Consider the following 26142-nt stretch of genomic DNA (forward strand, 5'->3'; position numbering starts at 1 on the left):
TAGGTGACATATAAAAGATAGAAAACAGTATTGTTGATTGAGAAATAATTTATTCCTGAGTAATTTGCAGGCTAAATATTAAAAAGGTTTTAATACATAATTAATACATAATTACTTCTGTACTGTGATATCATTGATGTATTTAATCGGTTTTAGTTTTGGTTTTGCTGCTACTCACTGCCCACATTTGCTTGATCACTTTTGTAAGACCAGGACCATTATAGATAAGCAGAAGCAAACCAGTGAGAGTGGCAATGGAAAGTAGATTTAGCATTAAAGTTGCAACTTTTGGCATTATTGTACCAAACACAATGGGCCGTACATAATCAACTATGATGGCTTCTAGCCCCCTGTACAAATTTATTCATTGCTTGCATCTTAGTACTTATATTTCCTACGCTACATAATTTATAAAAAGTTAAATCTAATATATATTATTTTTAAGATTAAGTAAAAAAGTAAATCTGATAGAATAGATTAAATTTTGGTTCTTAAAAATTATCATTTACCAGTGTGAATGCATGACAACAGCAATTGCTAATACTCCATCAACAAATTTACTTTCAAACACCAGTGCTGCAGGTAATAGTGTCAGTAATGATACAGAAACCAGTCTCTCCACTATCCATAAACGTACATGATCACCATGTGTGCTTGATGCACGAGTCTGAGTTGCATTAACTGTCAATCGTGCAGGTAGCTAGGAAGGATGTAATGAAATTGAATGTGTTGTACAAATTCTTGTATAGAGAATCTTTTATAAAAAATTTTTAACCTTTGGTAAGATACGATATCTTGTGTAATTGTTGGTATTAACAATTGCACTGTGATTCAGATTTGCAAGACTGGATGTAGGTTTGGGAAATTGTGTCAAATTGCATCTTCTTACGAGTAAACCAGCTGGCTTAGCCAATGACTCTGCAAGTCATTAATTTTTCCGTAATATTATTACGCAAAACGTAATTAAAATATATTGATAACAATTGTATTTACTGAATTACTTATTATAAATTTTCCATTCATTGAATGATTATGTAAATGCAGTATGAGGTTATACGAAAGATCTGTTCATTTTACAAAAACAAGCAGATACACGAACGTCAAACTATCGCGAAGTTCACACAGGACCTACCGAATTGCCGAACTTTGTTAAATATATTCAAACCAGCTATTCTTCCCAAAGTCATTTTGTTTAAATTGTTCGAACCGAGTTTGACGTATCTCTTTCGCAACTTTATATGACAAGAGATGATCTCTTGTACCAATCTTCGATTTAGTTAGCAATCAATTATTTGATTTTATACCCAATATTTTTCGGTTTTTAATACAGGGAAGGAGATTTTGAAAAAGAGAAAGATATATATTTATCTAAGGAACAAAAATACATCATAATACAATATTAGGGACAGTATTCATTGCCGGACTTTGTATTTAAGATCGTCTCAAATTTATCTTCAGATGCCTTGCAGCCAATAAAATAATCCGTACAGTATCTGAAGATGAATTTAAAATAATAGTAATATAGGATCTATCTATGAATACTGCCTTTATATGTCTATAGCTGCATTCAAAAAACACAATAGTTGTATAAGCTCTAAAGGTCCATCTACAATGGCTGCAAGAATAAAGCCCTTTGCACAATGCCAGGCAACAGGCAATAAGAATAAAAATAGACCAATCACAATAAATTATTCTTGTAATAGTCGATTGTGATTGGTCTATTTTTATTCTTATTGCCTGTTGCCTGGCATTGTGCAAGGGGCCTAAGGTTGTAAGCATAAGCAGTTAGAAATGGACCAACCATAATCGATTATTCTTATAATAATCGATTGTGGTTGGTCTATTTCTTACTGCTTACGCTTAGAACCTTATTCTTGCAGCCATTGTTGATGGGCCTTGAGAGAATCAACAAATCAGAGTTCTTCATTCCTGAGGAGGAAAATGAAGAAAACTAATTGGTTTATTCTCTTATACGTTATGTATTATGTATTATGCAAAATGGAGGATTCACACTGCGTCCGATGTCCGACGTACGACGTCCGACATCCAATAGGAGAATAGCTGTCTAATGGAGAATTCAATTCTCCACTGGAAAGCTGTTCTCTTATTGGATGTCAGACGTCGTACGTCGGACATCGGACGCAGTGTGAATCCTCCAAAAGCTTGTGCTCTTGCCTGTATTGTAGAATGACCTTATGTACAAATTATCTGATTGGTATATGCTTGTAGATCTACCAATGATATCCATCTTTCAAAAGTCGAACACAAAGTCGAACGTTGTGTTTTCTGAATACATCTTAAGGCTGTTGCACGTAGAAGAATTTAGGCCTGGTCTACAATACGTGTCGTAAGTTGTAAGCCGTAAGAATTGGCGAATCACAGTCGATTATTACAAAAATAATCGGCTATAATTGGTCAGTTCTTACGACTTTACAGCTTATAACACATATTGTAGACCAGACCTTAACCGTAAACGTAAGGCCGTAAGAAAACTGACCAATCTCAGTCGATTATTCCTCTAGTGCAAGGAGAACAATCGACTGTGATTGGTCAGTTTTCTTACGACCTTACGGTTGCAGTTACAGATTTTCTACGTGCAAAGGCTTTTATGAAGTAAACGAGCCGGTGAGTTGCAAGAAGATATGCTCGAACCATGAAATGATTTCGTGTAGTTCATCATCACTTAAATACGACAGTATTCTAGAAGATGAGCAGTCTCTTCAGTGATAGACTGCAAAACGTATCTTTTAATCATGGAGAAGTTCAAACAAATCGATTGGTATGCAAGATTAATTTTGTAAAATATTTTACAAGCTTATGATATAAGTTTATGTGTTAATAATAAAATTTGTTTTTTCTGTTTATAATGAATGTAATTCAATATAACTTCTCTTTATCACAAATATAATTCAGTGTCTGTAACTTCTGTTTATCATGAATATAACTCAATCTTTGTCAAGTAATTTGATTGTTGATTTGTAAAATTGATTGTTGATATATATTATATTTTATTATAATTGAACATTTTCCTACAAATATAGGCTATAATATATCTTATGGTTCCAGGAATATTTCCTTGGAGAACTTAATAGACGATGTATTTATCACAGATGAAAGATTGGAGAAGGACAGTGCAATATACAAAATTATGAATGATAACTTTACAGATCCATTTAATAATATTGCAGATGATTATAAAGAGATTAACATAGAGGAGTTGAAATCCTTGACTAAAAATATCAATGATTTGGAAGAAAATAAAGATGAAGATGAAGACGAAGATAATATTAAATATGAAATAAAAGAAGAATGTAAGGAAAAACAAAACACCAAGAAACACCAAAAGTCTATGAAAAAAGAAAAAATCATGAGCAATAAGAAATGCTACGTACCTGGTATGAGAAAGTTACCATCTCAGTTTGTTAGAAACTCTAGTTTAAATGCTACTCAGCATGCTATGTGCAGTCGTGTTTTGTTGCGACTTTCTAACTATGAAGTAACACCAACATTGGCAGAAGAGAAAACAGAATTGGAATGTTATATGGTAAGTAAATATTGATCACTTTAAACTTATATTGGGAATATCTATTTCTCAAAATGATTAAGACATAAAACTTGAAATATAATTTGTGATGATAAACATGATTATAATATTTTTACTTTGGCTTATGCATCATGGTTATGATTAATTTAATGATAATGACTTAAAGGGGTATCTTTCTAGGCATTACAGAAGACAATATCCACAGAACAAAATAAGTTTCTAACATTGGCCAAGAAGATATGGGATGACAGTGCTCCGTGGCCTATTAAATATAATGTATATATAGAATTAAGGTGGGGCAAAAAGATGTTTGAATTAAAGAAACTCCCCAGATACTATGTAGAGACTTCAAATGTGCCATTTTCTTTAAATAAGGATATTATTGTGAAGTTTATATCTTGTTTACAAAAACAGGTAACAGTTATTGATCAATTTCATAATCAATTTTGTATTTACAAAACATATATGTAGACAACTTATTCTTTCAGGGTACTTTTTCAGAAGTAGTACTGCCAAAACTTGATAAGCCATATTTCTTGGAGATAGACAGTAAAATATTATTCAGAAAATACCCACCTAGTTTATCATCAACATTGCCTCATTTTAAATTACCTGTGAGCGAGGATACATATTGTACAAATCTTGCAGAAAGCACTAAAGTGGATCTAGTCATCTCATCTAGTGGTCTCAAGTGTTTATTAAACAACATTGCCTTAGATTTTCCAAACTCTTGGGCAATACCAGTAGTTATAAAATCGCATCATGAGAAGAATATTGTTTATATCGATAAAAAATTACCACCTACCGGTGCTACTTCATTGCAGAAGAATACCTGGGTATATAAATACATTCTTCGGCATTGTCTTGTTCCTACTGAAGTCGCATCAGTTTCCACTGAAGTTATATCATCAGATGGGTAAGAGTAGACAAAAAATATATTACACAAAAATGAAATGATAAGCACATAATGAATATTTTAGGAAGACATTTGCAGAAGAAGACAAAATTGTGGAAGAAAATGAATCTATGACAGAGGTCCACGAAACATTGAGTGGTAAGTGAATCTAGTGAATATTTTGAACCATCAAGAAGATACATGTATGTTCAATACAAAAGTTATTGTTGCAGAAATATCCAATCCTTCAAAAAGTTTCGACGAAACCCACCTTGAAAAAAGTCCCTCATCTTTGATAAATAAGCAAGAGAACGTAACATACAATCTCTTTACTATAGGACCAATGGAATCTCAGAACCAATGTAAATTGATAAAAGACAGTCCAAAGGAATATCAGATATTAGTTCGGACCAAAACAGATTGTGTCCAGGTAAGAATATTTCTTGTGTACTTTCCATTAATAATGAATATAAAATTATGATACACAAAAGTTTGGAAACTTTGTTTTTACAGGCATTACCGAACGGACAGTTGCAGCTTTTGATGTTAGCCCCGAAACTGGAGCATCAGTTGGCACTTGGAGCAGAAGCTGCAACATTGGAAGAAAGCTTAGAGCAATGGACGTCATTAATGTTCAGACCAGATACATCATTAGCTAGAGGTATTGTATTTATAATTACAATAATGTATACATATATGTATATATAATAAGATTTTGTATATAAAACTATTTTTGTGTTACAACAGTCAGGATAGCAGCAGAATCAGGGGAAATAATACAAATTGAAAGACACACGGTAATGTCATTGAGCGCTGAAATACAGAGACTTTACAAAATCAAAGTGAAAGATTCTTTAGCAATTTTACATAATGTAATTGAAAAACTGTCGTGCCTAACACCTGGCCGATATCTTATGCGATATACTGCACAACATGGGCCGTTCGCATATGTTTATAAAGAGACTGATGAATGTGGGTAAGTATCGTCCAAATGGATGATAAATATAATAATAACTGCTCAAGAGAATTTATTGAAAGGGTATACATATCGAGATATAAAATTCGTGTATTTTACAAAACGGTATATGTCTGAAAATATATTTTCAGGAAAAACAATTTTGACTTACACTCGGTTTATGAATCCGAAGTATTCAACACAATCTCTGACACACCATGGCCACCTATAGATACAATATTAATGACGCCGACACACAAATACCTTTATAGAATGCCTGCTATGTTCAATCAAAATAAAATGCAAACATTCAACTCGACTAACGTAACTTCAGGAGTCTCTGGAATAAAGAAACATACAGAGAAGAATCGAAGTATTTCTAATCAAAAAGGTTTGCATTTTAATAAATTATGTTGAAGAATGTTTTGAATATTAACACATTATAGACCGTATATACATATTTGTGCATTTATACAATCAATTTTAACCAAGAATTGCCAATCTTAATAAAGAAAAATGTATAAAAATTTTAAATAATAAATTCTAACATTAGAGTTATACTGTAAATATAACCCATTAGCAAAGATTTTGTAAAATTTACAAAATTTTATATATTGTTGAATATTTTAAAAAATACCATACAGAAAGTTTTAGTTAGTGATAAGATACTATGTGGTAATTTTTCATTAACATTTATTTATTATAGATAAAGAATTAGACTTAGGTAAATAATAAGAATGTGTTAAATAAATATAAAATTATCTTTATTTCTATTCCTCAAACTTAAAACTAGTTAAATCCTTTGTATATCATAAGATTTAACCAGTCTCAGAGGAAGTTTCTAAAAAAGAGGCTGTCTGTAATGTGTTAAATAATTTTCGTAACTTGTATCCATTAAGAAAATATAATGCATCAATCAACATTTTCGTCAATATTTGATACATATAGATATTTATGTGCAGTTAATTTTTAAATATTTATATCCTTGAAATATTAAATTGATTCCTCTACATTTCTAGTTCCTGTTCGACGAAGCCTTAGAGAAAAAAAGCCAAGTAGAAAATTAATTGACATGTAACTGTATGGGAAGTTTGCTGGAACTACAATTTAATTAAATATTTTTTTTATTTATACATATAAGATATATATGAGATAAATGTATAATTCGGGATTAACATACGGAATGTGCATAATGTTTCAGTAAGTTTAATTTACGTTAAGTTAATAATAATATACAGAGATAATAAGAACATATAGAACTGATATGTGTAAATCGGACTGCAGCATGTATAAAACTATATATATATATATACATATATATATATCTTAATCAACATGTATTAAAGTATATGAACACTTACCATAATACACTGTGAAACTTTATACAGAAGGTAAGAAAATATATATAAACTCTATGTCGTTTCCTGCAATTTTATTTCCATCGATTTCTCAATGCTTTTATGTGTACTATATGTACGAAATTCTTTGTATAAATCTTTCAATATATATATATCGTAACAGAAGTAGAAATATATAAAATATAATTTAATTAACTCTGCTGTTTTTGTCTGGATTTATTCGTCATCTATTCTTGTATTAAAAATATAATAGTGAAATTGTCGCTTCTGATATTTTAGTCTTTTGTTTTTAAAAAATATTTTTTTATACAATACACAGACAAATATATTCGATTAAAATTATGATAAAAAGTTATCGCTGCGTCAACTTCAAAACATAATACGAGTATGTACAAGGAAAACTCTAACAAAACAGCAGGGTTAAACATGTTTTGTAAACAAGATCGGAACATGGTATGTTTATATCCTTTTTAACTGATCTACATGACAAAGTAAAGATTTCAAAAAAATATTAAAAAAGTAACATTCAAAAATAGAATAAAGTACTTTCTACCTTTTCATTAGTACAGTAAGCAATTAAGCTTGAGTCCGCGTGTAGGCATACATACTCGATATACATAAGTAGCTCTTGCTTTTTGTAGATACGATTATTATGCGTCAATATGATTGCAGAAACAAGTATGTATCCCCGGAGTTTTAATTGCTTCGCCAAAGTTACGTGGAAACAAGAGAAAGAAGTGCCTTCTTGTAGTCACCAGAGGTGTCTCCCTGCAACAAATATACTCATTAGTAGTAGTAGTTAATCACAATGAATTCAGACGATACAAGAAATTAGGAAACGCACGGCTATCCAACTCTCCAGTGATTTTCCATAGCGTTCCTCGAATGCCTTCTTAATGTCTCCCAAGTCGATTTCGCTTCGAGACACGATGATACGAATCAGAGTGCGATCTTTTGTGCCTATACCATGCATACTGGCATAAAGACGTTCAGCGAAGAATCCAACTTTCGACTTGACGCATTTCACTGTTGGATGAAGGAGATTCGTTGATTTGTAGTAACGTATTATTAAATAAACGATAGTACACGCATGATACGTTGATATAATTAATAAAAATATGTAAACAGCATGAGTAAACCGATATATAGGAGCATACTCTTTTCATGCTGCGGAATTACACTACAAAATCCCTACGGTATCTACTGTACTTCAAACCAATATTCAATCTAGATATTCAATCCAGGTTTCGTATGGCTGTATTTGCATCTGTACATAAGATGTATGAGCATGTAGCGGTACGAGTGATTTCATATATTACGTGTCGATAGTTTTACCATGCAGTGTTACTGGGATTGATATGTTATACAGAATCCGATAAATGTCCATACAATTTTCATGCATTTTGGGGTAATCAGCTCAAGTGTTCGTTTAATAATTACTACATAATAATATGATGTCGCACGTTGTGTGCTTGTCTACGAATCGAAGATATCGCATGTGTCGTATGTATCATGTAATCTGGGGACGCATCCTGGGGATGATGTCATAAAGAAGCAAAAAATCACATTCCTGCTTGTAGAAGAGGGCAGAGTGTATTAGAGTATACGAATAAAACCTCGGAGGTGTGCCTACAATTTTTCGCTAAGGTTTATCGAATGTGATGCGTGTGCTCGTGTGTTGGAAAGTGTCTAATTCTAGTAATGAGTTCTGGTAATCAGCAGTAACAATCACACATCGATAATCATTCTACGGATGAGTAAGGGTCAATACTATAAGAAGATTCCTCTGTGGTGACTTGCCTCCGCCTTAACGAAAATACTTTTCAATCGCTTTACGAGCAAGTTCGTGGAAGCATAAAAATGTGTATGGTCAATGCATGGAGTCACGGAAAGTTCCGTTCTCTTAAGATTACGTTATCAAACACGATTACTCGTACTCCGTCATATTCGAATGCTTATGCTCATTTCCTTGTACTGTACGCTAAGTGTTGCTTGCATATCGCACTGGAACGCACAATTATTCACTTAAGCACAACTAAAAGGAAAATCATATCGTGCAAGTGCCTATATTAGTTTCCCGTACAATTATATCGGCTGTTCTCGCGCCGGTAAATACGTTTCACTTGCTGCTCGACAGAGACACGAGAGAGAGATATATAGAACTAGTCACATCACGAAATTAGTAACTGAAAACGATTCGCAAATACGAATGTTATAAACGTAACATACTCGTGACATAATCTACAGATATGTAATCAATGTGCCTATTACGTCCCATGCGGAGGAGGCTTTACCTATTCCGAGGAGACCCTTCTCGATGCTGCCTGAAAATTCCTTCTTTATGGCAACCTCTATGTCATGCCCTGACAGTTTCTCATACTCGATAAATGTCTGTCGTAATTGTTGGTAACTGCGTGATACTAAAATCGCGTTGAACTGAGACTCGTCCGTACCCCATTGCTTCTCACCTGTGTGCGAAAATAAAGAATTGAGCATCACGTCGTAAAGTGACTTGGTAAGGATAAATTTTAACTGCCAAATATGTGAAATACAATTTTCTAATTGCCGCACGTACCAGCTTCGTATAACGCTTGGGCATCAGCGTTTGCTTGGGCATGGTCGATTCCCTGGTTCTCGTCTCTGTTTGCTTGCACAAGAGATACTAGTAATCTCTTGAAATGACCGGACGTGTCACCCTTCAGATCGCTCTCCAGTGTTCTTCCATACACTGTTCGAAGTGATATTTTTTAATTAATCGCAAAATCGTATTAATTGATCAATGATGATCAATAATTATTCTTATCATATCATCATTATGTTATCATTATAATATATCATTATTATTATCCTATCATTATATAATATATCAGCTACAAATAGCAAACTGTGCCAATTGTATAAGGACGGAACATAACAAATTTAATAAAAAGAACATAAAAATAATAAGAGCCTTACAATTCTCATAAAATGCAGCAATTGTGCGAATGCCATAGTTGCTGAGAGTGCACATCATCTCAACAATTGCTTCCTCGTCAGTGCCCATACCACTCACTGCATCGTGTAGCTCCTTCGCATAATAATGTGGCAGTGGAGTCATAAGAGCAACAATGACATCTTCCAGCTTTCCAGTTAATTCACTCTTCAAGTCACTAATTAGATCTTTTCCGTATAGAGTCTTGAAAGATTCCGCAATCTCCAGCCTTTGCACGATGCCTCTTCTCGTAAGCACGTCGATGATCGCCTTCTCATCTGTACCGAAACCTTTCATTGCTTTGCGCAAAATAGCAGCATCTGCATTTGCATCAAACGGCTCGGCAGGGTACACAGTGGGAGTGCACTGTTGAATTTGTAATAATTTATTTTTTATAATTGTTTGTTTCCTGAACTTTTTTTTAAATCTGCTGTATATCAAAATGTTCATGTTAAAAAAATACTACATTATATTGTATATTATATTATGTATCATAATCATAAATATATTTAAAAAATATATATGTATACAAGTCGAAAATTTGAAAAGCTTAATGATTTTTCCGTGAAAAATCACATTTCAATAAACACAATTTTGTATCAAATTAAAGCTCTTAGAATACAAATTATTTAGTCATTCAGTCACTTAGAATCGATTTTGATAATTTAAGCCAGTTGTTACACCGAGTGTAACAGTCGCCTTCTGTCGTCGAGGCAATTCTATATCTCGCTAATATTCTATTTTTAATTCTCTACTCATCCCAATTAAATTTGTTGGCAATTTTTATTCCATATCTTGCGAAAAATATCATCTCCAGAGAGAGGAGGCACCATATTTATACATTTAAAAACATTATATATATATATATATACATATATATTTCATAATGAAACTTGTTGTTTCGTCAAAGTAGATAAATTTTGCTCGACGTGAATTGCACGCGAGTCACACATTGACAGAACGTGAATCGACTTGTAAAGTAGGCTAACGTTAAAAATACGGATGATCGATACTCGGAGTTCCGCAAATAGACCAATGCCATTAATTAATACCGGCAGCAAACTTGCCGTTCCTTAATTTCAACAACAACAGGACGAAATTGAACATACCTTAAAAGGATAATATTGTTGTTGCGACATTTTTCTGCGGTGTGATTGGCCCGAGAACTTCACGAGGACTGTCTGTCAAACAGAGTTGCGTGACAATGAAGCGGATGCGTCATACCTCTTATTATTAGCATTATATATTATTAGCATTCACGGTTTCGACAAACGTCGTCGGTTTGACGTTTCATGTGAGTCGACGAAATCGACAATGAGTAATGATTTCGTGGAATTTTAGTCAAAAGCGGCGGACGAAAATGCCTACCGTCGCGATTCAAGAACGAATGTATGTCATTGTCGTGTAAGAATTGTTTCGGAAACTTGAACCTGTCAACATTCTACGGCCGGTTTTAGCAAACAGAAATCGCTTACCGAAATCTGGTGATACAGTGATGAAGGAAGAACAGGAGCACCTGCGATTTTTCTCGCTTCTCGCCGTTTCTGACGGTTTCTAGCGTCGGTGGGAAAATTTGGACGGGGATCAATCGAGAGATGACTGATGAGGAACGGAGTCGCGATCCAACCTGTACGAATGCCGGCCAATGAATCGCGCAGGCACACCCACTTTCACGTACGTAACGTCATCCACGGTTCTCCTCTCAAGGTACAGATTGCGAAAGAAGCTTCGGGAAACTTCATTGGAGGGGTCATATATTCGGTATTATCGTGATGCCGAGATCTTACGAGTCGGCGAATAAAAAAAAAAGGACATCTTCTCTTTTTATAATCCCCTACCATTTTACGACACGTTAAATCTCGTGTGAAGAATATAATCGAGTTTAGGACGGGCCTGAAATTTTCACCGAGATTGAAGCGTTGAATAAGCAAACGCTGAATATAGGTGGTAAATTTAAAAACGGCATGAAATAATTGACGGACGAAAAGATGTGGAACGGTGTGAAAATAAGTTTCTTTTTTTTTTAAAGAATAAATATTTACGATGGTCGAACGTAGCAGATTTAGAAAAGAAGAGGAGAAAGATTATATTAGACATAACCTAAATCTGAGATAACAAGTTTCAAACAGAACTTTATATCTTGTCTAGCTGCAACAATGATAATTAATCTGATAGATGCACATTGGTTCCCGTTGGCGTCGCAGGGAAATATTTACTCGATGACTAAATTATGCTCTTCTAATGGTTCTAATAAACTGTTAGTGGCATCTTTAAAAAGAAAGATATATTCCTGCGAGTATCATCTAATGTTAGATTTGAACCTGAGACCTATGGTGAAGGAACTGCTCTTTACATACATTCCCAGTATGAAGAATTATATATTTATTGATAATAAAAGTATATTTTTTATAGTATGTTAAGCTAAAATTTTGTATAAATCTTATGTTTGTTTTAGGTGGTGCAGAAATTATTTCTATCGACGCTTACAATAAGTCAGATACTGCTGATAGTTTTGTAATAGGAATAACAATTATTAAAACAGGTGCAGACACAATTGAGAGATATCTGAATATATACACAGAAGGTGCAGTAGATGGTGAAGGAGATGAAGGTACTTCAATTGAAGCCATAGCTCAGAATTGTCTTATGGTGGAATTGTCTTATACTCCTTATCATTTGTATCACACCATTTTACCTCAGCAAAATTCCGCACATGAGGTAATTTATATTTTATTATATTTTAAAAGACAGCGCTGTATCAAAACTATCATTGAAGCATAGTCAATTGCAGTTACAGTGAATCAACATATTTATCCTTTTACAATAATAAAAAAAACTTTACAGATAGTCTGGTTAATATCTGGTAGTGATTATAAGATACATATGATAAGAGAAGATAAGTTGAGCCATGGTTATAGTGAATCCTCCATTGAGAAATATTTTCCCGAGTTACATGATATTCAAACCATTGTCCTATGGATTAATATTTATTATTACAATGAATACAGATGGTTTGTATGATAAACAATTGTTCAATTTTTCTATCAATGTAACATATATATTCTCACATATATAACATGTTAATTCAGGAGAGTTACTGCTGTTGGCTGTGAATGTGGTCTAGTCAAAGTTGCTATAGTAAATGTAGTGGACTTGGAAGTTTTTCAAAGTTGGTTACTGAGATACGATCAACCTGTGCCCAATGTGACAGTATTCTCACAACAGAATACTATCGTTAAACCAGTCTTCGTAGATTCAAATTGTAAATATTGTAATATATTTTTATATGATATTTTCTTACATGTACGATATGTTCCCTATCTAAGAGATAACTTTTGAAATGTTTTAGCCAAAGGATATATTCTTGAGCAGAATAAGCCAAAACTAAATGTTGTTGTTTCGAGTACAAGTCATGCTATTGTCTTTGAGTAAGTAATTTATATATTACATGTTTGAGAAGTATTGAATATCTCAAAATTTTAGAATGAATATACAGCATAAAATATTGATTTTTTATCAGAGATATATTGGAACGTGGAATGAAACAGGATGTAATACTGAATGGTAGTGAATCTTCAGATTGTATCCTGTGCTGTTGCATAGCTGACATAAATATGGATGGGCAAAATGAGATATTACTTGGCACTTATAATCAGGAGGTTCTGATCTATACATTAGTGAATGATACATGGGAATTAACTGTTAGAAAGCTATTTGATGCTCCTGTACATTCTATAAGCTATATGGATATAACAAATGATGGTCTGAAAGAACTGATTGTACTTACACAACGTGGTGTACACATATTGCAGGTTTTGTTTCATATATTTCAACTCTATATATTTAGTCTAATATACATATGTGGACATTATGTATATTCAATTTCTTTTTACAGCATAATATAGTGGACACGCGAGTAAAGTGGAAGGACCGTTTAAAAAAATTATTTGATGTACTGTAAAAGGAAAATTGCAACAATTCTAACACAAGGTAATTTTGTTGCAAACAATAACGTTTGTTTTGATTCCTGAGTTGAAACCATGTTTTTTTTTATAAAATATTAATAAAAATATTTTTCAATAAAAGATATATTTTGCTATTATATATTTCTATTAAAGATAAAGGGGTAAAGAATAAAAGGTCTAATAAAATAATAAGTCTAATGAATATACCCTTATTGGTCCGTTGAAATAACAGGTCAGTATATTGAGCCAACTGCAGTGTGTGATTTTATGTTCTAGTAAAATTTGGTAACATATTAAAAATGTACCAATTAGAACTCAACGTTTCTAGTATGTAAATGGCCGTGTTTAGTAGAACAAAATGATCAGTGAGCGTTTAGTGATTATTGTCTCTGATTGGAGCATTCTTTTAGATTCTTCATAGACCCAGAAGTATTTACCAATCAGGAGCGAGAGTCACTAAGCGCTCACTGATCACTTTGTTCTGCTGAACGCAGCCAATTTTTCGAGAGACTAATATTCCTAGCTGGAGTCCCAAGAAAGCAAGTTTTTTCATTGGACATCGCATATCATTTGAATCCTCCACAAAATACAGGCAGTTCACATCGCACGCATGTGCATTGTGCGAGTAATCCGTAAGGGAGGGGGGACAGCTGTGACGTTCGTGACAGTTTGCCACGCGCACGTGTCCGCGGTGGTGGTTACATCTGGTGCTATATTCAGAGCGAAATTTCGTCGTGAGAAGGCAGCGGCCTCGACTTCTGTCATGACCGCCGCTTGTGATCACGTAGGAAGAAGCATCACTGATGATCAATATAACGCCGTGTGCTTGCACGGCACCGATTGAAGGGGCGTTCAGGTGATTTCAGCCGTCGTCGCCGCTGCCGCCGCCGCCACCGCCGTTGCTGTTGCCGTTGCCGTTGCCGTAACGTGCGATCACGATGACGAGCAAGAAGAGTCATACCCTCCGCATCGAGTCCGAGATCGATCGGAATCGCGAGGAGGGCAACTGGAAGAAGGTTATAGAGCTGGCGGAACACCTAAAAGTGCAGTATCCCAGCAATGGTAAATGCTCTCGCCCTCTACCCGCCTTCGCCCGCGACTCCGCATAGCGGGGAACTCGTTCGAGGATAACCCGCGACCGATGACGCATCCTCTGAAAGTTGTCACTCACGGTTGTTGCCTCGATAACGACTCTGTGCTGTTTCGTAACCTGTTTGCTTTTCGAGAGAAAAATAATGAGAAGGAGCAAAAAATATCGCGTCACGTAAAGATCAAGGATAACTGCTCCATGTATTTCTTTTGTATGAAACGTCACGCTTGCTCTGCTTCATTATCGACGTTACGTGTGCTCTGACACTGTTATTGCAAATTGCAGCGACAATACACACGCTGTTTTGTAGAACTCTTGAACTATGTTACATTATGAAGATATATACATGACACGCACGCGCGTGCGCGTATACACACACACACACACACACACACATATATATATATATAGAGAGAGAGAGAGAGAAAGAGAGACAGAAAAAAAAAGTTTATATGATATATGTCGCCTCACACATGTGTATCACAACAAAATAAATGCAAGCAGATATTTTTTTCTTATTAACGTTATCATAATTGTACAGTTTAAGATGCTGATAAATTGTATAGTTTACTAATAAGCTGCAAGAAGAAAAGTTGATATTGATTTTGTAACAACTTTACTGTATTTTGTATAACAGAATGCTTGGCAAATTTCTTATGCGGAGAGGGACGATTGGAGAGTTTTTTAGAACAAACTCCACCAATAGATGCCAATATTAGCAAAGCAAGAAATGGACTTGCAGAAACACGGAAGTACTTGATGTTAGCTGCTAATGAAAAGGACAAACAGGTATCACAGTGCCAGAGTCATATTAAGACTGATATCTGAAAAAAAGGCTGAAAAAGAATGTCACTAAATATCAGTATCAAAATACCAAGAATATCTGTGATAAGAAATAATATTGTATCATTCTTTATTCTCCTTTAAATAACATGTAATATTCTAGGCTTTGGTTGTGCTGGATGCTCATTTGCTACTTGGAAAACTTCATTACGCGATGGGAATGTACAAAGATGCGCTTCATCACTATCAACAAGCTGAATTAGACACACTCACAGAAAAGCAATTACCTTGTCGAAGTTTACGTATTATAGCAGAATCATATGCAATTAAAGGTTTGCATTGTTAATTGTTCCAGTCACAGTTCTTTTCTATCTTTTTTTTTTTCTAATAATAGTAGAACATATTAGTGCAATATTTGAAGAGGTACACATAACAGCTTGCTTGATAGTTCTGTGTTTTTTTCCCTTAACAGTAGTCAGTCTTTTTATTAGATAGTTATGTGATGATATATGATTAACATGTTTATATCTATATATATATATATACACACATATATATATATATATACATATACGTTTGATGTGTAAGACATTTTTATGTTAAGTATAGATGACCCATAACAAATAGTATAATTTTAATTTGAGTATATCGAAAATTCTACTACTGCGTACATTATCCTTTTATTAGTATTCTTATGCACTAGTTTCACTTAGTAACAAGATTAATTAGACGCATTTATTTAATTCGAAAATTTCTGATCACCCAATATTCATTTATTACTATGGCCTGTGTATGATTTAGAGAAAGAAAGATTTACTTTAGACACAGACAAACATTTGTCCTGCCGAAGACTGCGCATTATAGCAGAATCGTATGCAATCAAAGGTTTGTATGCTTATTTGCTTCATTCCGCTTACGATTATTTGATATGCACGTCAACTATATCGCACATTTTAACATAATTCTCATTTTATTATAACATAGAGTAGTGTGCCTGCACATGCTTCTGTAATTAAATTTAATCAAAAGTATACATGTTTTCTCATCAGCACGTTATCTCATATTTAGCATATGATTAGCGTAATTATTTAGTACTAAAATAAAATCAAAGGGAAATTCTTTTGTATTTGCTTCTCTCCAAATTTACTCTTGTCTGCTCGATTCTGTCGAGAATATGTCTAGATTGATAATATTATAGAGGGTGTTTGGGGCTAACACACTGTGTGAGGGCCCTTATTAACGAAAAGTGAGACGAAGCTACAAATTCCATAAAGTATCTTATTACATATTCGTGATTACTAGAGTAAAAAAGCTCTGCGTTTTTCTTTTTTTGTACATATAATTTCTGCACCGATGTGTCAAATATATCTACTATAACGACTATAATGGTTCATGTATAACTTTCAACGTTCGTCTAGGTCTTTGCCTGGAAAGACTGCCACCAAACTCTAAGTCAAAGTATAAAATCGCAGAATGGCATGAGCAGATAATCAAGTGTTATGAAATCTCCGGCGATCTAACACTGGTGTATTTACAAGAGCAAGACAAAATCGCCATGCAGCAACAGAATGGTATCTCCACCACAAATAACACAGGTGATCATTGGGTGTCTCAGTCGCGAAACACGAGCTTATCTCGCGTCCTCGCGTTTTAACGTCATAACGTTCACGTTTCCAGGTACATATTCCACGCAATCCCCAGTTTGCACTACAAAGCACATCGGCCCCATCTTGGAGACTGCATTGCAAAGAGCACCGATATTATACATTCAAACCGGCAACATACAAGCCGCTGTTCATCGTTACAGGTATGCGTGTAAATTGTGTATTTAGAGGTTTTTCTAGAGTCGTTCATCTGCCGCCATTTTATGATCATCCATCTCAATATTTAGTTTCATCTAAAGTGCGTTTTATTCACATCAATGCACGCACGCACGCATTCAACGACTCTCTCAATGGGTAACTTTAATTTCTCCGTTGTAACAGGGAAATTCTGTCCGCCGTTGAGTCCACGACCACTCAGAGCTTGCGAGTGACGTTGACGAGGCAGTTGGCGGAGGTGTTGCTGCGCGGAATAAGCGGTGCCGACTACAAGCCACCGGAGGATCCAACCGAGACGACGGGTACGGCTAACGCGTGAAACGCGAGAGGATATCTCTTTCTCAACGACGCGATCTCATGTCGATATCGGTTTCGCAGCCGCCGTGAGCCACAGAAGAGCAAATCATTACTCGGGCGCCACCTCGCCGTGGAAACCAAAGAAGTATGTGGGACCTAACATGTTTGTCCCGAGAAACGAGTACGAGGAGATGATTCTCTTGTTGCTGATCAGCGAAGCGATGGCGGTGAGGGACGCTGTTCTCAGTCAGTCGCCCGAGTTCAAGGAGGCGAGGATACACGCATTCGAGAACGCCACCGCCGTCTACGACCTCCTCACAGTTGTCGTCGTTAGATGGAGTCAAGTGGATCTTTTATTTGAGGTTTGTACGCGATCACAGTGTAATGTACAATAAAAGATCTTACACAAGATGAATCAATAACAAGATGTGCATTGTGTCTTTCGATTTCCGCACTCGTGAAACAATTACAATCCAGACTAGTTACTATCAATGGTTGGCTTCTCGTGTTTACAAACAATTCACCGCCAGTTCTTTCAGATCCAGGCAATTGTTATTGATTCACTGTGTGTAGAATCGACGTTTTCTTTCAACGGGATATATCTGTATCGATGAGAATAATCACAGTACGTCATTTTGTCTCGCGTATTTGCAGTCTTTCGAGAGAGCGATGAAATTCTCGCACGAGGAGGTGCATATATGGACGCAGTACGCGTTGTGTCTGATTAGTATGGGCAGATACATGCATGCGTATAGAGTTTTGAAAGTAGTCGCCAGACTGTCGCCTCAGAAAGTAATGCCCTGTCTGTTGGCCGCTAGGCTATGCTACGAGCAGTTGAATATGGTGAGCAGACTTATACGTGTCTTCACGTACACTCGTATGCGGATGAGAGAGAGAGAGAGAGAGAGAGAGAGAGAGAGAGAGAGAGAAAAATGATCGTAAGGATAATTTCGAACAGATAAACGAAGGCGTCGAATGGAGTCAAAAGGCGCTTCAACGAGAAACGGCAAATCCGCAGGGGATGCAGTCCAGATGTCATTTGTACATAGGAATCGGTCATAGTATGCTATCTGCGAACACGATCGTGAAGCAGGACAAAGTGCATCACACAAACACCGCATTGGATTGTTTTCAGAAGTATATTTCCGGCGGGACTACGCTTATAACTCTTTGAGTCCCCGTATATATCCAAGGATACCAAGCATATACAATATTCCCGAAGATAAAAATATTCTTTCATCTTGCCGATATCGTTTTTAATAGATCGCATTTGAAGCTATTTAGTCGTAACTTATTTATCTTGAGAGGAAAAAGACTAAATTTTCTCACCGGTTTTTCCATTTTTTGTAATGAAATTTTTCAATTTTCTTCCGACTGAAACCTCTTTCTAAATCCAACTTTTGAAATGTTATTTGCATCTATCTGATACTCCTTTATTAAGATAATACTAAATATCCAAAATTTAAGAAATTGAGAGTTAAACTTAAAGAGTTAAAGGGAAAGCCGTCTCCATATGGAATCTTCTTTAATAATTAATGTAAAGTTGTTTTTCCAAACAGAGCGCAACAATGCGACCCGAACGACCATCTGGCGGAGTATTATCTGGCGCACGAGTATGCGATAAACAGGCAGATCACCGATGCCATCGTTCACGTGAAAATTGCGCTGAATCTACGGGCAGAACACATTCCGTCGTTGCATTTATTCGCGCTACTTTTGTCGGCGCACAAGCAGTATTCGGAGGCGTTGCACGTGATTAACAGCGTACTGGAGGAGTACCCGGACAACTTGAATTTCCTCTACGTGAAGGCGCATCTCGAATTACGAAGCATCGGCGGCGTCAACGCGCTGTACACCATCAGCCACATGCTGCACCTCTGGAAAACTCTCTACGAGGATCAGACGAACGTCAATTGTAACGAACAGCAGAGCGAGAAGCGCAGCGAGACCAGAAGCGTCTTTCAGCTTTACACGTCGGAGATGTCTGATAAAGACTCCAGTGAGTACCCGGCGCGTCGATGATGCGCCGCGAAGCTGACTTGATGCGAAGAAAACAAAAGAGAATTAATGCTGAGCAACCGAGAGACTAAATCGACGTAGTTGATCGAATAACGTTGCGTAGACCTGTAACTCGCAATTTTTCATAACGTTTGACAGCTAAAATCATCACGCGAGGAAAGAAAAGACCTCACCCGTCTCGTGTCTCCATCTAATAACGCATTCCAGCGTTGCGATTGGACTAAAAGCTAATTAATTATAGTGTAAAAATAGAACAAGCCCCGCGCGATAGTCCTCCTGGGCCGACTAATCCTACAAAACTACGACGTTCCAATAGGTTCTCTGCATGCACAATCACTAGCTGCTTCGAGAGTCGAGCAAGCCCTTTCCGAAGTTGCCTCGTCAATTAGCTCATTCACACCAAAACCAGGGCCGCAGAGGGCATGGTTCCTGCAGCTGCAGATCTGGCTCCTGCTCACCGAAGTTTTCCTTATTTTGGACCAACCGAACGGTGCCGTTTTGTCTCTCCAAGAGGCCACCAATATTTTTCCATTGAGCCACCACATCATGTACACGGTAATAGCTCACGTCCTCTTATCGCTGTAAAAGATATTCAATTTCGTCTCTCGAAAATCCAGCTATGAAATCGTCAGATTGAATAGAGCTTGAGGGGAGGAGGGAGACCATCGTATAATGGGAGAAATGACAAGTATATATGTACATGCTATCTTTCTTTGCAGCGTGGCCTTCTGCACGAATACAAGCTAGAGTATACGGAAGCGAAGCAGTGTTACCAGAATGCCGTTTCGATCAATCCATCGCACATCAAAAGTCTACAACATCTGGTAAGTGACTAATTCTAAACCGACTTGCGAAAGTGCACGGAGGGAATTTTATTTTGTAAACGAACATATTGACATTTTCCGCCTTAAATGGCATGTGTGCTATTTATATATACCATTAAAAAAATTAAGTATTTTTTCTAGCAAGATGCACTCTATTGACAATCAATTCCTACATTACCAGAAAACACGATAACATCGGAAAAATTTTCATATAAAATAAAAAGCTGTAACATTGCTTCCGTGTAGTTCTTACGCAGTTACTCGACACAACGAAGGTTCGCGGAGTCATGGCTGATTCAGTATCTAATTATCGACACGTTTGCAGGGTCTGATTTATCATTACTTGGGCAGTCAGAGGCTGGCTGAGAAAACCTTGAGAGACGCTGCGAAGATCGATCCGAATTCTCATCAAACCTGGTATTACATAAAATCTGGATTCTTTTCTTTTGGAAACTTAATATTTAATAGAATAAAATCATAGAGATGGTGTCTCTAGTGTTTCAAAAATTTCACTTGGTAAATGATTTCAGCAAGAACAAATTAAAATTTTGTGAGAAAGAACAACCGAATGATAAAAACTCAGTTTTTTTTTTTACACATATAAAAGGTAAATAATTATCTGCATATCTCCAAAAGTGCTCGATAGATTGATGAAAAGATTTTTATTTTTATAATTATATGCTCTATATATTGAGAATATTTCACGGTGAAATAATATAATTTATTAAGAGACATTATCTTTCTTTATTCTCGCGCGACACAAACGAATGGTCACGATTCTACTTATTCGATTTCACTACGAGAACATATTTCGATAACTCATTACAGCGTTGTACATATATATTCACGGCTCACATAATCTTAAGAATCGTCACGATAAATCACATCGCGGTATGGTTCGATAAGAACGGACCGCTCAAAGTATCGCTCGCTTAATGAGACCGAGCACGCATATCGTCCTACTTTCAAACTGTATTTAACGTTACAAAGATTATTATAGAAGATACGAAGAACGTCCGTGTGTTTCAGGTACAATCTGGGAGTAGTGTTGGAATCACTAGGCGAGGTGGAGGCGGCTAGCGACTGCATGGCGACGGCATTGGAAGTTGAGACCACGAATCCCATCTTACCGATTCTGTCGATACCGGTGACCTTCGAGTGACTCAAGTCTCTAATTTCTTAGAATAAAATTCGACGGAAATCACACAGTCTATTCTTCCTGTTTCTATCTTTCTCTCCTTCCCCCTCCCCCCCCTCTCTCTCTCTCTCTCTCTCTTTGTCTCTCTCTTTCCCTCTCTGTCTTTACATCTCGCGGGCATTTCCTTGCCTTCCCGTCAATAGTACCTGGACATGTTGTACTATTGTACAAACTCATTGTTGAAAGAAAAAAAAGAGGAAATTACTTTGATTGTATAAATATATAGTTTAACGAAAGACGATTGATGTAATAAATTCAAATAAAGTCTTACCTCCGGAGCCTTAGCTTGGTTCGTAAGTGTGTGTGCGTGCGTCAGCGACTAAACGTAATACCGTGCGATCCCGTTACGTGGAAAAAGAAAAGAGAGAGAATTTTCCCGAGATATCGCGTGTATACTCTTCTATATATCCAAAGTACAAATAACATGCGAAAGATCTCCGAGAGATATTCCAACGATATCGGAACGTCTAATTGGCTTCTTTCGAAAGGTTGCGAGTGTCGATTTCGCGCTCGCTCTCTTTCTCTCTTTCTCTCTCTCTTCCTTTTTTTCTTTCTCTATCTCATACCCCGCGGACGGATATCGCGAGAATCGTTATTTCGATAATCCGATCCGTTGCGTTTATACGGTGCGCGCATCGAACGAAGGTGACTGCGCAAATCTATCGCGGACGACAGTGCGCATACGTGATGCCCCAATTTGCGCGATGCGCAAGCACGTACGTACGAACGAACGAAATCGGACGTTACGATACACGAACGGCAGCGTTCGGGACGGAAGAGTCTGGTGCAATGCCTCTAAAAATGTGGTAATTTATTTTTATAGAGATCGATAAGGCGAGATTTTATCCGAGTAACGAGCCGACCCGCCGACCCATCTCTCTCTCCCTCTCTGTCCCTTTACCTTTTCTCTCTGTCTCTCCCTTCCCCGTTCTCTCTCTCTTTCTCACTCCCCCCTCTCTCCCTTTCTCCCTTGCTCTTTCTTTCTTTCTCCTTTTTCTTTCGTTCGGAGAATAAAAGCCCTTCTTTCCTTCCTTCGATCGTCGGCGAATGCATTGCGTCGCAAAACGCGACGCGCGCCTAAGAGAGAGAGAGAGAGAGAGAGAGAGAAAGCGAGGGACACGATAAACCGGTATATAGAACGCACACGAATGACAATCGCGTTTATCGTTAAGAGGCAACTATTTTCTTTTGTGTAATCGATATAATAATGTTACACATGCATGGCCTGGTTTTGTAGGGAGCTTGAGAACGCCTTGGATCGTCGGGAGGGTCGACATATTGACACGTATGCGGAGAGACACTACGCGCGACCCGTACTTCCGAATTTCAAATTAGAAACGACCGATTGAGAAATATTCGCTGCTTTAGTCGCGCTAGCCGGTTTCCCGCCCCTAAGACGCAGGAAAGACTGCCATCGGTAGCCCGGGCAGACATCTGGAAGACATCTGAACGATATCCGAAAGAGCTGTCGGAGCGTTTCTTTAGACCGCTCTTTAGGAATTACCCTCCGTTTCGTATCTTTTATCCCGTAGCTTTCTGCTTGTGTAATAATTCCGTACGTTTAATTTTTCGAATATAAAGGTCTTTTATCCAGGAAATTGAATTTTCTGCTTATTTCACGAGAAATATTAAACAGGTGTAAATAGAAAAGCGGCTTGAAGCGCGGTCTCGACAAGAAGAAATTGAAAGACTTCACGACGAAGAGTTAAGAAAAGAAATTGATGAGAACTCTATTGTTTTCTTCTCCAAGACAAATAAATGATCACTGTGCGGCGCCAAAAGCGTTTCACCGCACGACGTAGATAGAAGGAAATCAATGAAAATATTTTTATTTTTAGAGATACATGTCGTATTCCTCGAGACGCTTGAAAACTTGTGAAGGGTTAATTCGCGTGCAGCTATATAGCAAGGGCGGCATCGGGGATGATCGGCTGATGCGGATGTAAATTAGGAAAGTCGCGCGCGAAGTAAATATTTAAGTTCGCAATGAAGACGCATTACGTCGCCTCGGCTAAACGACGAGGAGACGCCGATTTATATCCTCGAGGCGCCTCGGTGTGCGTGTTTGTACCTATACGGAGCTATATCTGGTTTTCCCGTTCTGCGCTAACCCACATTGTATAAGTATTCTTTATAAATAAATAATATACCCGCCACGGACACGCGCGCGCGCGATTCACGGCTGAAAGGCGAACTTCCCTTCCCCTCGCGTTCGAATCGCGTCGCGAATGTCGAAATCGAAAATACGCGGTCGTCAATAAACAGTCGCGTACGTTGTCGAGGACGGCGATGTAAAGTCCGAAAGGGAGCTCCTCCCGGCGCGATTTCGGCGAGAGATAAATTTCCGGCGTGAAAGAGAGGTGCCTAGTTCTGCCGATCGTCGCGAATCAGCCGCGTGAAGATTCCTCTTCTCGTAATGACTTCTCGTCGCAAATTACAGCATCGGGGATGTATTGCGCAACGAGCGCGAAATCGTTTTCTCCTTCCTTCCCTCTCCCTCTCTCTCTCTCTCTCTCTCACTTTCTCCCACTCTGCCGACTCTATCTCATCATACAAGGACACGAAAAATACCATTTTTTCAACGAGCGATAGCGTGACTGTGCGAAAGACCGATGCCATTACGGTAAAATTAACATTCTTTACTACGGCTCTTCTATTAAATTCCCTACCCACCTACCTACCTACCTTCACCTGCCTGTGTTCGCCTACCTCGCTTGCTTACCCACCTACCTACCTACCCATCTACCTACCAACCTATCTACCTACCCCGAAAACCCACCCCGGCACCGAGTGTCCCCGACTCCGACGCCCCCGTTCTCGTCATCCCTCTTCCTGTAACGAGATTACCGCGGTCGTACTCTCCGTCCCGTTCTATCGCGTGTCGCATTGCGCGTCCTAGCGTGCGCAGGCTCGACGCACGCGGTCTCGCGTCGCGTCGTGCCGCGTCGCGTCGCGCCACGCCGCGCCGCGCCGTACCGTGCCGTGCCGCGGCGCGGCACGACGCGGCGGCGAAACGCGGCCGAAAAGCGAGCAGCGAGCTGCTCGAAAGACGGTGGACCGGCCCTTCGACGAACTACGTCAATGACGTTAGCCTTTGACGCTCGTGGAATCGACGACGGGACGCGGCGCGGCGCTCCCGCGCGCTTCTTTCTCCCCCTCTCTCTCTCTCTCTCTCGCTCGCCCGCTCGCCCGCCCCCTCGCTCGCTCGCTCGCTCGCTCGGCGCCGGCATCGATTTTTGCGCGCGCGACGCAACGCGGCGCGACGCGACGCGACGCGACGCAGCGCGGCGTTCTCGCGACGAAGCGTGTCGCACACGTACACGGCCACGTACATGTACATATATACATACATACATGCCGCATCGTGCTTAGCGCATTACGCATCCGCAGAGCCGCACGGCTATGCGTAATACAAATCGACCGGCTTCGACCGCTCACTCCCTCGCCCTTTCTCTCTCTCCCTCCCTCCGCCCTCTCTCCTCTTTTTCCCTCTGTCTCTTTCTTCGCGAGGGTGGAAATCGCCGAGAACATCGGACTCTCTCAGCGCCCTTCGCGCGACGACGGCGAGTAATTTTTCTGTATATACGCGCGCGTATCTACACGGCGCGCCGCCGCCGCCGCCGCCGCTGCCGCCGCCGCCGCCGCCGCCGCCGCCGTCGCCGTCGCCGCGCCGCCGCTAATTAGCCTTATCGACAACGGACGTCCGCCGGGTGCGCGTAACCGGCCGCCGCGTCTCCGGGATATATCGGTCACGGTCACACAACGACGGACTGGTTAACAATTCATCGGACAGACACACACACATACATGACACATGTGTGCGCGAGCGAGAAAGCGCGCGCGCACACACACACACACACACACACACACACACACACACACACATACGCCGCAGAGTACACGTGCATGCGCGCGAAACGGTGCGGTGCGGACGTGAACGGCGGTGCTGCTGGCCGCCGCGTCGCCGTGTTCCTGGAGGAGCGTAGGAGCGGCGCGATCGATATGCGTCGCTCTGTACGTCCGCTTTCCTAAGAAAGAAATTTCGTCGGGCTCGCGCGCGCTTTCGCTCGTTCACCCCCGTTCAGGTCGGCAACGGGTCGCCGCCCGTCGTCCATCGACGCGCGGATGTCGCCGGTCGAGAGGAGGCGACACGCGGCCGCGGCAGCGCGCCGACGTATTTTCGCGTTCGCCGCGGGATCAAGACCGGTTTAATTTCGGCGACGTCTCCTCGCCTCGTTCCGACGGCCCTCGTCCCCGCGATCGCGCGAAAATCATCGCCGCCGCTTCTATTCGCGGCGGCGGCGGCGGCGGCGACAGCGACGGCGACGGCGACCGGTGGCAGTGGCGGCGAGGAGCCGATATCGACGTAAGGGGCGGCTTCGACGGGACCGAGCTTGCCGGAAATTACACGTTCTCTCTCTCG

At 38.8% G+C, this 26142-nt stretch overlaps 5 protein-coding genes across 12 annotated transcripts; 3 read left to right on the forward strand and 2 right to left on the reverse strand.

The window, feature by feature from the left end:
• Positions 1–30: 30 nt before the first annotated feature.
• SdhD (succinate dehydrogenase, subunit D) lies at positions 31–1316 on the reverse strand. 2 transcript variants are annotated; one of them, XM_011141215.3, is made up of 4 exons: positions 1133–1316; positions 776–918; positions 510–700; positions 31–350 (listed from the first exon to the last, which is right to left on the reverse strand). In XM_011141215.3, exons 1-4 carry the CDS (start codon positions 1185–1187, stop codon positions 143–145), a joined length of 597 nt encoding a protein of 198 aa, XP_011139517.1. In that variant the 5' UTR covers positions 1188–1316; the 3' UTR covers positions 31–142. The 2 variants fall into 2 exon arrangements, with proteins under 2 accessions (XP_011139517.1, XP_025162129.1); XM_025306344.1 differs by lacking the exon at positions 1133–1316 and adding an exon at positions 1002–1038.
• A 1249-nt stretch (positions 1317–2565) lies between these two features.
• LOC105183237 (uncharacterized) lies at positions 2566–6733 on the forward strand. 2 transcript variants are annotated; one of them, XM_011141217.3, is made up of 10 exons: positions 2566–2779; positions 3067–3544; positions 3725–3958; positions 4033–4460; positions 4525–4598; positions 4778–4869; positions 4953–5100; positions 5187–5415; positions 5547–5785; positions 6414–6578. In XM_011141217.3, the coding sequence occupies exons 1-10, from the start codon at positions 2754–2756 to the stop codon at positions 6470–6472; spliced, it is 2007 nt and encodes a 668-aa protein (XP_011139519.1). In that variant the 5' UTR covers positions 2566–2753; the 3' UTR covers positions 6473–6578. The 2 variants fall into 2 exon arrangements, with proteins under 2 accessions (XP_011139519.1, XP_011139518.1); XM_011141216.3 differs by having other exon boundaries at positions 2569–2779; positions 4673–4869; positions 6414–6733.
• Positions 6734–6811: 78 nt separating this feature from the next.
• LOC105183239 (annexin B9) lies at positions 6812–11372 on the reverse strand. Its single transcript, XM_011141221.3, has 7 exons — positions 11199–11372; positions 10833–10904; positions 9708–10089; positions 9328–9480; positions 9047–9220; positions 7597–7778; positions 6812–7520 (listed from the first exon to the last, which is right to left on the reverse strand). The coding sequence occupies exons 2-7, from the start codon at positions 10860–10862 to the stop codon at positions 7467–7469; spliced, it is 975 nt and encodes a 324-aa protein (XP_011139523.1). The 5' UTR covers positions 10863–10904; positions 11199–11372; the 3' UTR covers positions 6812–7466.
• LOC105183238 (KICSTOR complex protein kaptin) lies at positions 11222–13785 on the forward strand. 5 transcript variants are annotated; one of them, XM_025306306.1, is made up of 8 exons: positions 11222–11397; positions 11753–12087; positions 12179–12441; positions 12568–12734; positions 12813–12985; positions 13073–13151; positions 13244–13535; positions 13619–13785. In XM_025306306.1, exons 2-8 carry the CDS (start codon positions 11880–11882, stop codon positions 13682–13684), a joined length of 1248 nt encoding a protein of 415 aa, XP_025162091.1. In that variant the 5' UTR covers positions 11222–11397; positions 11753–11879; the 3' UTR covers positions 13685–13785. The 5 variants fall into 5 exon arrangements, with proteins under 5 accessions (XP_025162091.1, XP_011139522.1, XP_025162092.1 ...); XM_011141220.3 differs by having other exon boundaries at positions 11246–11397; positions 11872–12087; XM_025306307.1 differs by having other exon boundaries at positions 11340–11397; positions 11899–12087.
• Positions 13786–14342: 557 nt separating this feature from the next.
• Ttc7 (tetratricopeptide repeat domain 7) lies at positions 14343–22003 on the forward strand. Of its 2 annotated transcripts, XM_011141222.3 has the most exons (15): positions 14627–14750; positions 15416–15567; positions 15725–15893; positions 16363–16446; positions 16980–17156; positions 17239–17368; positions 17547–17683; positions 17760–18040; positions 18333–18521; positions 18637–18815; positions 19238–19677; positions 20014–20252; positions 20417–20521; positions 20847–20938; positions 21551–22003. In XM_011141222.3, the coding sequence occupies exons 1-15, from the start codon at positions 14627–14629 to the stop codon at positions 21681–21683; spliced, it is 2631 nt and encodes an 876-aa protein (XP_011139524.1). In that variant the 3' UTR covers positions 21684–22003. The 2 variants fall into 2 exon arrangements, with proteins under 2 accessions (XP_011139525.1, XP_011139524.1); XM_011141223.3 differs by lacking the exon at positions 16363–16446 and having other exon boundaries at positions 14343–14750; positions 21551–21683.
• The last annotated feature ends 4139 nt before the right edge of the window (positions 22004–26142 follow it).

Source organism: Harpegnathos saltator, unplaced genomic scaffold, assembly GCF_003227715.2.
Source record: "Harpegnathos saltator strain DR-91 unplaced genomic scaffold, Hsal_v8.6 scaffold774, whole genome shotgun sequence".
Lineage (NCBI taxonomy): Eukaryota > Metazoa > Arthropoda > Insecta > Hymenoptera > Formicidae > Harpegnathos > Harpegnathos saltator.

What these genes read in the sequence shown, in the direction of transcription:
- LOC105183237 (XM_011141216.3), top strand. Translation starts at nt 2,754, where the DNA reads ATGGAGAAGTTCAAACAAATCGATTG. An exon ending in GGTCCACGAAACATTGAGTG is followed by an intron (nt 4,599 to 4,672) that starts GTAAGTGAATCT and finishes TTATTGTTGCAG; the next exon opens with AAATATCCAATCCTTCAAAA. An exon ending in AAAGAGACTGATGAATGTGG is followed by an intron (nt 5,416 to 5,546) that starts GTAAGTATCGTC and finishes ATATATTTTCAG; the next exon opens with GAAAAACAATTTTGACTTAC.
- LOC105183239 (XM_011141221.3), bottom strand. Translation starts at nt 10,862, where the DNA reads ATGTCGCAACAACAATATTATCCTTTTAAG. An exon ending in AACAATATTATCCTTTTAAG is followed by an intron (nt 10,090 to 10,832) that starts GTATGTTCAATT and finishes CAAATTCAACAG; the next exon opens with TGCACTCCCACTGTGTACCC. An exon ending in GAAGGGTCTCCTCGGAATAG is followed by an intron (nt 7,779 to 9,046) that starts GTAAAGCCTCCT and finishes TTCATCCAACAG; the next exon opens with TGAAATGCGTCAAGTCGAAA.
- Ttc7 (XM_011141222.3), top strand. Translation starts at nt 14,627, where the DNA reads ATGACGAGCAAGAAGAGTCATACCCTCCGCATCGAGTCCGAGATCGAT. An exon ending in GCCACCACATCATGTACACG is followed by an intron (nt 20,253 to 20,416) that starts GTAATAGCTCAC and finishes CTTTCTTTGCAG; the next exon opens with CGTGGCCTTCTGCACGAATA. An exon ending in TCAAAAGTCTACAACATCTG is followed by an intron (nt 20,522 to 20,846) that starts GTAAGTGACTAA and finishes ACACGTTTGCAG; the next exon opens with GGTCTGATTTATCATTACTT.
- LOC105183238 (XM_025306306.1), top strand. Translation starts at nt 11,880, where the DNA reads ATGATAATTAATCTGATAGATGCACATTGGTTCCCGTTGGCGTCGCAG. An exon ending in AGCAAAATTCCGCACATGAG is followed by an intron (nt 12,442 to 12,567) that starts GTAATTTATATT and finishes AAAACTTTACAG; the next exon opens with ATAGTCTGGTTAATATCTGG. An exon ending in GTGGTGTACACATATTGCAG is followed by an intron (nt 13,536 to 13,618) that starts GTTTTGTTTCAT and finishes TTCTTTTTACAG; the next exon opens with CATAATATAGTGGACACGCG.
- SdhD (XM_011141215.3), bottom strand. Translation starts at nt 1,187, where the DNA reads ATGACTTTGGGAAGAATAGCTGGTTTGAATATATTTAACAAAGTTCGG. An exon ending in TAACAAAGTTCGGCAATTCG is followed by an intron (nt 919 to 1,132) that starts GTAGGTCCTGTG and finishes AATGACTTGCAG; the next exon opens with AGTCATTGGCTAAGCCAGCT. An exon ending in GTTGTCATGCATTCACACTG is followed by an intron (nt 351 to 509) that starts GTAAATGATAAT and finishes AAATTTGTACAG; the next exon opens with GGGGCTAGAAGCCATCATAG.